The sequence below is a fragment of the Aegilops tauschii genome, chromosome 6, assembly GCF_002575655.3.
Source record: "Aegilops tauschii subsp. strangulata cultivar AL8/78 chromosome 6, Aet v6.0, whole genome shotgun sequence".
In the NCBI taxonomy this organism is placed as follows: Eukaryota; Viridiplantae; Streptophyta; class Magnoliopsida; order Poales; family Poaceae; genus Aegilops; species Aegilops tauschii.
In genome coordinates this window covers 143,450,035-143,461,861 of record NC_053040.3, presented here as the reverse complement: position 1 = coordinate 143,461,861, position 11,827 = coordinate 143,450,035, and the positions used below count along the sequence as shown (strand labels likewise).

Sequence of the window (11,827 nt, the reverse complement as noted above, 5' to 3'; positions counted from 1 at the left end):
CCGTCCGTTCGGCACTCGGTCATCGGTGATTTGGATCACGGCGAGTACGACTCCATCAACCACGTTCATTGGAACGCTTCCGCTCGCGATCTACAAGGGTATGTAGATGCACTCCTTTCCCCTCGTTGCTAGTATACTCCATAGATGGATCTTGGTGAGCATAGGAAAATTTTAAAATTCTGCTACGATCCCCAACACATTCTTCATATGCCTTCCTCGGTGTGCCGGACAGGTATCCGGTATCGGCGATGCACCATATTTCGGCTCCGCCCACTTCAAATATTGACCCCTCGTGGTTGCATGGGACAAGACAGAACAATTTTCTCCATAGTTCAAAATGGGCGTCAACACCCAGAAATAGTGTGCATAAAGCAACATAACCCGCAATGTGCAGGATAGAGGCGGAGTAAAGTTGTGTAGTTGGAGGCCATAATATTCCAGAAGCCCTCGGAGGAACGGATGAATTGGAAATCGGATGCCTCTTAGCAGATAAGGGACGAAACACACTCGCTCCCCCCGGATGGATTGGGGAAGTCCTCCGCCTGGGTCTCGCCATTAAAGGAGGCCAACCGTGCTCGAACAGGGACCAGATCTGCAGGGGGAAGAAATCCCTGCGTTTGCAACTTCGCCAATTGACTGTGGGACACAGAGCACCTCTCCCACTCCCCTTTCTCTGGGTCGGAACGGGAGGAGGAGCTGGGAATGCTAGCCATGTTGGAATGGTCTTTCCTAGCAATCTCTGAGGATTTTCTCCGCGTGGTGCCGAATGGATCTGAGATCCAATCTCTTTAAATAGACGCTCTTTCTTGCATGGCTGGCGTGTTATTTGCAAAAAATGCCCTGACCTTCCGCATTCGTTCGACACGTGGAAGTTGAAGTCATCGATGCACAGAAGCCGAGGGGTGCGACATTGAGTTAAAAGCCGAATACATTACTTGGAAGTCATCGGAGGAGGAACCCGCCTTGCAATGCCGAAGACAATCTGCACGCCGAACACCTCGTCATTGAAGCCTGGTTCGGGGGCTACTGAGGGAGTCCTGGACTAAGGGGTCCTCGGGCGTCCGGCCTATTAGCTATGGGCCGGACTGATGGGCTGTGAAGATACGAAGATCGAAGACTGCACCCGTGTCCGGATGGGACTCTCATAGGCGTGGAAGGCAAGCTTGGCGATCAAATGTGTAGATTCCTTTCTTTGTAACCGACCTGGTGTAAACCCTAGATCCTTCTGGTATCTATATAAACCGGAGGACTTAGTCCTGAGGGGGAGAGATTCATTACCATAGTCATACAAGCTAGACCTCTAGGGTTTAGTCATTACGATCTCGTGGTAGGTCAACTCTTGTAATACTCATATTCATCAAGATCAATCAAGCAGGAAGTAGGGTATTACCTCCATAGAGAGGGCCCGAACCTAGGTAAACATTGTGTCCCTTGTCTCCTGTTACCATCGATCTTAGACGCACAGTTCGGGACCCCCTACCCGAGATCCGCCGGTTTTGACACCGACACCCACCCTACTCCAACCTCTGGCCAGGCCATCCCTCTACTCACCCACAACCCCTGTTATTCTGCGGTGATGGCAGCCTCACACCGCAGCTGAAGCAATCAACCCTCATACTCCTCTCCGCGTGGGCATCCACTGTCGCGTCTTCCCCGGCTCCGCGTCGTTCCCTTCCTAGGCATTGCCGTCGTCCACCGCCTTGGTGCTCTCGGCGCGGCGTGGTTAATGTGGTCAAGGAACAGACTTCCATCAGAAGAGTACTGTACGTGGAGAGGCTGATAGTTGGGTCCATAGCCGCAGCAAGGAAGTGCCTCCTTATTATGTGCAAAATAATGGTTCCTCCACCTGACAGTAGGGAACCACCGGACGGGCCACCGTATTTCACGAAAAAACGTTTCTCCCCTGACTGCTAGGACACACCAGCTACATCTTCGCACGCAAGGAAGTACGTCCATATTACGGGCAAAAAAATGATTCTCCCCCTGACAGCTAGGACCCACCAACTATATCTTCGCAGGCAATGAAGTGCCTCCTTATCCTCCCTCATAGTCATGACCCACCTAGTCGAAGCGTACGCAGCATTGCCATTCTGGTCGCAAACGTGTACGTACATACTGGTCGATCTGTCTGTCTACAGGCTGCAGCGATGAACTGTGGCTGAGTAAGGAAGGGCACATGTCGTAGTAGAGGCGCGGACGTAGCATGTCATGCGGTCCCGTCTATATCGTGTACACGTACGTACACCCAGGGTGCAAGAAAGTAAATACGGCCACATATGTACATACGGGCAGGGTCTCGAACACCTACTCGTGCATACGTACGGCTAGGGCTCGTGTACATGGAGAGGCAGTGGAGAGCAGCGACGATGTCCTATTCATCGGCAGCCAATCGGCTGGGATGGAACGGAGAAACTGCATCGTCATGTTCATTGGGAGGCAATGAAATGCGTCGTGTTCATCGGGAGCCAACCGGCTTGGATGGAACAGCCAAAACGAGGCCTGGCGTACCACAAAACGGAGGAAACGGCCTTGTGTTCGACCGCCTACGGTCGAAACGGGATCCTATTCACCAGGAGGGGTATGGCGTACTGCGAAATGGAGGAAACGGACTTCTCTTCGACCTCCTACAGTCGAAACGGGGTCCTGTTGATCGGGAGGGGTGTGGCATACCGCAAAACGGAGGAAAATGGACTTCTCTTCGACCTCCTATGGTCGAAACAGGGGTCATGTTCATCGGGAGGGGTGTTGCGTACCGCAAAACAAGACTCCACGGGCTACTGTTCATCCACCGTCTACTGCCTCGCTCCAGCCTCCACGGGCTACTGTTCATCCACCGTCGACCTCCTCTAGCCTCCACCTACGACTGTTCATCCACGGCATCTCCCTCATGCCTCCACCAGCTACTGTTCATCCACGGGCTCCTGTTCATCCAGCCTCCACCGGCTACTGTTCAACCAGCCCTCTCCACGGGGTCCTGTTCAACCAGCCCTCCACGAGCTACTGTTCATCCAGCCCTCCACCGGCTACTGTTCAACCAGCCCTCCACCGGCTGTTGTTCATCCAGCCCTCCACGGGGTCATGTTCATCCACCCCCAACCGGCTTGATCGGGGTCCTATTCATCTAGCGGCAACAGCCTCTAGCTACTACCACGGGGTCCTGTTCATGCAACCCCCAACAACGTTAACTGTTCATCAAGAGGCAGCAGGTTCGATCAGCTTTAGTTAGCAGCATTAGCGAAGGAATCGCTCGATCGAGTTCAGTTAACAGCCAGGGATCGATCGATCGCTCGGGTTCAATAACGCGTAGCCTGTAGTGCAATCGCTCGGGTTCAGTTAGAGCCCAACGCCTCGCACCCACGCACGTACGTGTATGAGGGAAACGCGCAATCCCTCCGTGCATCGCTCAGCCCCGACCGCCCACCGTAACCGGAACTCCCCGATATTTTCCTTGCCCTTGCTTCTACCACTTTTTTCCGTCATGGACGGCCCAAAGAATGTCATGCAGCTGCGTCTCCGGCCTGCCCAAGACAAAAGGCCCATTTTCTGTCATGATTTTTTGTCATAGAAGTAGGAGCTCACCACATCTATGATGATACCGGGTTTTGTCACAATTATCGTCATAGAAGTGTCATAAGCACGACAGGAAAAAATTCGTTCGACCCAAAATGTCACGGATTTGTCTTTTTTTTGTAGTGTTGAGAACGTGGACGATGTGGCAGTAGTTGTTCTTGATCCATGGCTTCTCGCTCTTGGCGTCCCGCCTACTCACATGCTCGAACTCGGTCTCGGAGGCCATTGCCATGGAACTGATTTTCTTGCACTTGGCGGTCTTGAGTGTCATTGCGTCGAGGAGGACTCGCATCAGAAGAAGAATATGACGACGAGTGGTGACTGGAGTGGCGCCGGCTTGGTGAAGAGGTTGAGGAAGACGCGCGGCTCACGATCATGTTGCGGAATTCATCCATTTGTTTGGAGAGCTTGGCGTCCAAATAGTTTCGTTGTCGTGCTTCTGATTATCGTAGGTCGGTGGCGAGTTGCTCGATGCGATCACCCAAAGCTTCACTCTCTTGATGTAGAGCTCGTTGTGCGATGAAGAAGTGATTCTTGGTGATGTAGTCGCGTTCTCCATCTTGATCCTCGAAGAGAGGGTTCACCGAAGAAGTAGGCATATCCATCATGTGGAAGTGGTGGTGAGTAGGAAAATGAGAGAACAAAACTAAAGTTACCTTTTCCGAAAATTGTGGATGTAACAAGTACGATCCCAAGGATATTGTTTCTCACACGTAAAAGTAAAAGGCTTTATGGAGTATCTCGGTTAGGAAGTGGTACAAATAATTCAAGCAAATGTTAGTCAAGATGTTGAAAAAGTTGAAAAGATGCACAAAGGGCAAGTAAGACAAATAGATCAAACCCAAGGATATCACTAGGAACACACACACGGAAGATAGATGGTATCCGCACAACCAAGGAGTGATCTCTAAGAGGTGGAACCACGGAGATGCTCGTGTTGTACGGATACTAGAGAGACGCTAGCTCGATTGCTCTAATGGGCTAGATACGCTAATGCACCAACCTAATAGAGAAATGGGTCATCTACTATCCCAAGTATGCTTATGTATGTATGAACCAAGATGATGAACTAGGGAAAGTGGCTCAAAGCTATTGCTTGCAAGCTCTTGCTTCTCTTTTCTTTTGCTTAAAAGCTTTTTTTACTATGCCACAATGCTTGATATGCGAGCCACAATGCGAGGTAACACATAGTATATGCACATGAGAGACGTAACACTAAAAGTGCACTTAAGGCGTGACCTGGCAATACTCAACAAGCTAGTCTCGATGGGTAAGCTATGCAAAAGAGGCTCGAGGCTATCAAGGTAATGGCAAGGGTAATACAATGGTGTCGACGAGGTTACCGTCAATTGTTTGTCGTGTGTAAGCAAGGACGGATGATGATGAAGTGGTCGTTATCGAAGTGGAGTCCAAGCCGATGACGAGTGGCGGTGATGATGAAGTCAAAACACGCCTAAGTAGCCGAAACACCTTAGGACACGTGAGAACCGCGACTCCAAAGCTCAAACACCCACGAGAAATATTGCGGAAGGTCAAAAGTGGTGGTGGAAAGGCAAAATGGAGGAAAAACTGGAATGGACGAACTACTCTGTGTGATCCGTGCGCACGGGGTAAGTGAGTCCCGTGTGCACGGGGTCCCAAAGGCCCGTGCACACGGGGTGTTCTGAAAACGCAAGAACACCTCGGATCCGTGGGGATTTTCAAATTTGTGGCCAAAATCAACAGTGGGGAGGGTGGGGAAAGGTTGTAAGGGGGTAGATCCACTTGTCAAACACCAAATTCGTGGATCAAATCAATCAAATCTCACAAGATCCAACAAATTGCAAGAAAAAAATTAGGGCTATTTTTGGTGGGGATTTTTGAATTAGGGACGAAAACAACAAATCAAGCTAGAATGTGGAGGGTAGGGACTCCAAGATGTGAGTCAACCTTGCTCATGATACCAAGATGTTGTAGGGTGAAACCCTAAGATGGATCTTTTCACACTTGGAGGGGGAAAAGGGGATGAACACCAAGAACACAAAGAGGAATTCACTGCAACAATACCCAATCACACATCCACTAGAATAGCAAACACAAGATCCACAAGATTACAAACACAATCAAAGGAAAGATACAAGGTAGAGTTCTTCCCACTTCTAAGAGATGAGGTCTTGATGATGGTAGTCTTCTCCAAGAGGATGTCTTGAAATCCAAAAGTGGATCCTCTCCTTAGAGGCCTTGATCTCGAATGGAGGGGGTACGAGGAGCAAAGCTCTAAAATATCGCATATATGTCTTTGTTATCCCCAAACATAACCCTAGGTACGGAATATATAGGCTTGGGGTCGAAGTGGATGAAGAGGAGGTCCAAAACGCAATCTCAGCTGCCCATCCTGGAGGGCCCGTGCGCACGGGGTGCTACAGCCGTACCTCCCTGTGTAGCCCGTGGGCACGGGGTCTTGGGGGCCCGTGCGCACGGGGTCGCCTGGGACTTTCAGTCCTGCTGTTGTCTTGCTTCTTCCTCCTTCGTGTGGCCTTGGGGTGGTCCTCCTACTCCTTGGTGATGCCCCTTAGCTGCTTGGGAGTGTTTCTCTTCGTACCTAATAACACATAGAGCATTTTGGTGAGGTAGCAACCAAGTTGCACTTGTATCCACATGCATGTCAACCAGGAAGGAGTTCACCTTGGTTTTCATTGCGCGTGCTCGAGCTCTTGTCATGGGTCCGCGTGGGGCTTGATGTGTTGGTGTAGAGTCCATGGGGATGATGGAAGGATGGTCGGCATCAGGTACTTTGGCATTTAGCCATCAAATCTCGATGCAAACATGTTGCCTCACAGAAAAAGTTATACAATACATTTGATGATAAACCCTACTCCCTCCAATCCATAATAAGTGTCACGGTTTTCAACTAAGTTGGAACTAGCCTTAGTTCAAAACCGCGACATTATTTTGGATCGGAGGGAGTATTTGATATCTGGATTTTATTGGTTATTTTTGTAACGCATGCTCAATCCTAGGAATTCTTGTACTAAAATTCTAAAGTAATTACATTTTATGCCGAAAGTAGCTACTAATTTCTCAATAGTTATCTTAAGCGAGAAAAAAATCAGGATGAATGAATAAAACTTGAAAATGTACAAAACAAGAAAAACCTAGTTAAAAACTTGAAGAAAAAAATGAATAAGAAACTGATGGTGGCGCAAAAAAAACATATTACTAGCAAGCAGTCCCATGCTTACCCTTAAGGGATGCTCACTTGATAATAAATTAATTATTTCGGTAAAAGAAAACACCACCGGGCTTGCACTGCTAAGTCGTCTCAAAATAATTGCAAGTTTTTTCTTGAAATTCCTATAATGATCTAATGGCTGGAAAAGAAAATGGCGCCAGGGATATTTCTCGCCTGCTGCGAGACTTAACCCGGTCTCCTTTGGGCCGGTGCTACAGTATCTGCCCAGACTAAAGCCCTCGCGTCAATTTTTTCTTCTCTCTGGTTTTCTTTATCGGGTTTTCACTGTTTAAAATCGGTTCTTTCTGGGTTTATTTGGCTTGTCGTTTTCTTCGGTTTTTCTGGTTCTTTCTTATTTTTTGAATGGTTTTATTTGGGTCTTTTATTTTTATGTAACAGATGTATACATTTTTGTACATATTGTAAAAAAATTATATACATCGTGAATATTTTTATACATGTTTAACATTTTTAAAATACAAACTAACATTTTAAAAAAATATTTTTGTTGTCTAATTTTTAAATACATATTGTATATTTTTCATATACATTTTAATTATTATTTATATAGATGTTTATCATTTTTCAAATACATGATTAACATTTTATCAAATTCAGGGTTTTGAACTTTTTTTCAGATATGTGTCAAACATTTTTTGAATACACATTGAAACATTTTTTTTCTCAATCGTACGAAACACTTCCTTTAAACTACGCGGACTTTTTGTGCACATTGTATAAAATTTTAAATGGGTTGGGAATATAAATATGTGATATTTTCTAATATTAACCTACATTTTATTAATTGTATGCTTGTATTTTTTGAATTATACTAACTTGTTTTAAATTGAATACTCATTTGTTTAAAATTCCACATATAATGTTTTTAAACACGTGAACATTTTTTTAATGTTGCAATCTTTTCTGGAATGCTATCAACATTTTCTGAAATTATGCTAACAATTTTTTAACACCGCATTAAAAAAATCAAATTCATGGTTTTATACTTTTATATAGTAAATTTAAGTTTTGAAATATATGTACGGAGAACGTTTTCAAAAATACGAAAAAAAGGAATGAATACAAAAACATAGAAAAAACTTAGCTGGAGGAAGCAACTTGGGTCGGCCTATTAGTAGCAAGGCCTGAGGCGAGACGCTACAAACCTGCTCCCTCAACGGCCCAAACTTCGATTTTGTGGGTTGACTCGTCTGACAGGGCCTCTGCCTGGGGAATGGAATTGGTGGCGGTCGCCGACGGAGGGCCGGCGACGGCGGCCGAGGCGACGCCGACGCCGACGCCGACGGGCGTGGTGCGGGTGGAGAAGGTGAGGGGAAGGTCGGCGGTCACCCGGTGCTTCGCCAAGTATCCGCTCAAGATCATCGTCCCCTCCAAGGTACCTACCTCCTCTGCCGCTCGCTCGCTCAGAGAGGAGGTAGATTGGCTCGCGCTACTAACTTCACCATGTGGCAGGTGGGCCCCGCCTCCTCCGGCGCCGTCTGGCTCTACGTCCTCACCTATGGCGGTGGCATCGTCTCCGTGAGCCTTCTCTCCGATTCCATTATCCTCTTCTCGGTAGACCAATTGGCACCTGCAGACAGGAGGGGAGCCAAGTGCTGGCTCTTCCCTGAGAATGCGTTCTGTTCATGCAGGGGGATAAGATCTCCTGCGCGGTGACAGTCGGTGACGGGTGCACGGCGGCGATGACGACGCAGGCCTCCACCAAGGTAATTCTACTTGTTTTATTTCAGGTTGTCAACTGAACTGAAGACTCGGTAGATTCGTCAGGCGCAGTAGGCGATGCCCGGCAATGCACATCTTAATATGCAGTAGTAGTACTTCGTATAACTTTTTTTCGAGAAAACGCAAATGGCTTTTGCGTTTCATTGCATTGGAAAGAAATGGGAATTTACATCCTCCTAGGAGGTAGTTTTACACAGCCAAGAGGGCCTCAGTGGACATCCCAGGATGGTGGCAAAACGACCCTGAGCCCTTGAGCTCCGGCCTTTGCCCAACATCGGGTCTCGTCTTTAATCCTGTCTACCAGCTCATTCAGCGAAGGCCTCACATGGTCGAAAACACACGCGTTCCTATGCTTCCAAACCATCCACGGTACCAAGAGCGCCACAGATTTGAACGCCTTGCGAAGTGCTGGCGGTGTCAATTCCTTTGCGCGCAGCCACCAATCCATGAGCGAGCCGTCGTGCTCGGGCTTCCCCGCAAAGAAGTATGTATAACTTCGTGGTGTTAAGTTATTTATCAATGTAGGAAACTGGCTACTGTTTACAAGACAAATTAACAAAAAATTCTTGGTATGGTTAGCAGTTTGCGAAATGCTTCAGTTCTTGGTATGGTTAGCAGTTGCCAATTTTGAACTTTAAAAGCTAATTCCCCAGCAAGTCTCTGTTTGTTTCCTAATCGCCAAGTACATGTGTAGGTTTACAAGGCTGTGGGTTCAAAATGTTCTGAGCAGGTACTAGAGGTAATGTTTCTTTATAAGGAAATTGATACATCTTGGCCCTCAATTTCTAAGGTGACTGCTTCAATTCTTACAAATATAACAATAATTTGTTACATGCAGTAGGCAACAGTTGGAAAAGATGCACTGCTTGCAGTTATTCCAGATCCTGTAACCTGCTTCTCAACCGCTCGATATTACCAGAAGCAAGTGTTTCACGTATCTGGGGATTCAAACTTGGTCATTGTAGATTGGTTTACAAGTGGCCGGTATGAGAGTGGAGAAAAATGGGACTTCACTTCCTACAAGAGTGTTAACCACATTCTTTTGGAAGAGTATCAGCCTCTGTTTATTGACTCGGTGTGAACTTGTGCCTTTCTCCTTGCATGTGCCAGATTAAGTTATATTCATCTCCGTTTGAATCGTTACTTAACCTCAACATCATGCAATGATACCTTTTCATGCCTGAACAGGTTCTATTGGAACAGGGCTCAGATTGTACTATTGCTGAGCGGATGCAGGAATATAACGTCGTTGCGATGGTTGTATTATTGGGGTAAGTTCATCAGGCAGTGATACGTATATTTCTATTTGACCTCTACAGATATGACAATTAGAAGAATAGCTTGTGAACTGCCTAGTTAAGTTTAACAAAGTATTAGGCAAGAGTCAGTTGGAGGCTGCACTGAAAGGCATGAATGTACAATTATGCATATATCAGTTCAGTCAATGAGCACTACTTTCTTCTCCAGTCATCATTGTGATCTGATACAAAAACTAACAGTATAGCATACAACAGATGTCCTTTTGCTTGTCGTTTCTTTTTCTACTGGGCCAGAGGTTCCCTGACTTAGTGTTTGGCAATTGTTACACTGTAGAGCTGCACCTGGTTCCTAGTAGGTCAAGTCAAGGCTATTGGTACTCCAAGTTAACATAAAATTTGCTAATGCTCTTCTAAAGAAACATAAATGTACTAGTTCTCAGTAATCATGTTCTGTCAGTTTTTTTGGATCCTGTGAAATTGTGGAACATGTCCCTACTGGGAGCCTGGCTGCCTGAATGTGAACCATGTTGCTCAGGATTCCCTTTGCAGGCCAAAGTTGAAGCACATACAAGATCAGATGCAAGACGAAGTAAAGAACGTGATGTCTGTACAACTGCATCCTCCCACCTCCGGTGGAGGCCGCTATGCCGCAAGGCCACAGGCCCTACACCCCCAGAGCCCCCCACTCGTTGCCTCTTGCAGCCCATTCAGTCGCATGGTTAGCTGCCGCTCCTTTCTTCCTGAAGTATTAGAACCACAGCTAATTGCGCGTGCTTGGCTCGACAGAACACGTGACAACATGTGCTTTTTGGTTGCTGCAGGGGACTGGCATGGTCGCTCGGATAGTGGCGGTGAGCACTGAGTCCGTATACACCTTCCTGAGACATCATCTGGCAGCGCTTGAACCGTTCCTTGGCGTCACCCCTTATTCTTCGTCATGAAGCTAGCAAGCAGCAAGCAGCTGCTGAGAGTCACCGGATCATGAAACATCGGTGCAGATGAATAATGGAGCCGTAAATCGCTGAGGCAGACACAGCTAACGCTGCGGCGTCCATCTTACCTGGGCCAATTTCAGGGCCAGGCTGTGTAAATGGTTGGTTGGTTGGGCCAATTCATGTTAACTGGGCCTTATTAGTTTGTGCAATTTAGGGCCCAAAATATAAGTGTTTCTGTTGCTAAAAAAAGTTGTTTCTTACACTCTTTCTTGGCGTGTTATCATCACTACGGATTTTGAAAAAAAAAATCATAACTGCAAAGTTGTCATGGACTGAATTCAAGGCGATGTGATTACAAACATGAACTTGGATGGGCTGCATGCATCGCCCAGATGCGTCGGCAAAACTCCGGCGGGCCATCAGTCCAGAGAAAGGGAGGGAGGGAGGTGGCTGGACGGCGACGAATGATGGGGCGAAGGGAAGGGAGGAGACCAGCGGTCAAAGCGACGGTACAATGATAGTGGAGCGGTGGGGGTTCTGAATCCTCCCGGGCCTGGACTGGGAAACGGTGCCGGCGCTGCCTCCCGTTTCCCTGCAGCCTCACTCAAGTCCGTCCATCGGAGCCCCACCCAGCCCGTTGCGCCTCGTCGTGGATGGACCCCGGCCTTTTGTTTTGTTCCCCCCAGCTTTTCTCCTCCCATCATTGGGCCTTTCTCTGCACCGTCACTAACTGAGCAGTGACATTATTGCCTCAAACAAACAAACAAAAAACTAAGCAATGGCACCTCAATTATGATGGCTGGGGCCTGAGGCGTAGTTGTTGTGATTTCATTTCAAAAGAAAGACGACCAACCGTGCGATCCTGGGTCACGGATTCTGCTGCATCGATCACACGTTATTTCGTGTGAGTTTGTGTAGGTGGTGAGCGTAAAGTGCATGGGGCAGGGGAGACATGGTCGTGCACTGCTCCAAGAACCGGCGCCAGTTTGGGATGGTCCAGGCACGGCAGGCAGGGGCCGGCCAATGCTTGCTACGCCGTTGCGCTTGCGCGGGCGTATCACCTTGTGGATTGTGGCCGGTGGTCCTCGATCTGAACGAACAATGCGCTT

The 11,827-nt window shown here is 47.5% G+C and overlaps 1 protein-coding gene across 2 annotated transcripts; it reads left to right on the top strand.

Annotated features, from left to right (window-relative positions):
• The first annotated feature begins 7,960 nt into the window (after nt 1–7,960).
• On the top strand, nt 7,961–11,039 carry LOC109774478 (urease accessory protein D). 2 transcript variants are annotated; one of them, XM_020333198.4, is made up of 8 exons: nt 7,961–8,177; nt 8,255–8,320; nt 8,434–8,508; nt 9,219–9,263; nt 9,366–9,599; nt 9,713–9,795; nt 10,333–10,501; nt 10,605–11,039. In XM_020333198.4, exons 1-8 carry the CDS (start codon nt 8,016–8,018, stop codon nt 10,722–10,724), a joined length of 954 nt encoding a protein of 317 aa, XP_020188787.1. In that variant the 5' UTR covers nt 7,961–8,015; the 3' UTR covers nt 10,725–11,039. The 2 variants fall into 2 exon arrangements, with proteins under 2 accessions (XP_020188787.1, XP_040248148.1); XM_040392214.1 differs by lacking the exon at nt 10,605–11,039 and having other exon boundaries at nt 10,319–10,501.
• Nucleotides 11,040–11,827: the final 788 nt, after the last annotated feature.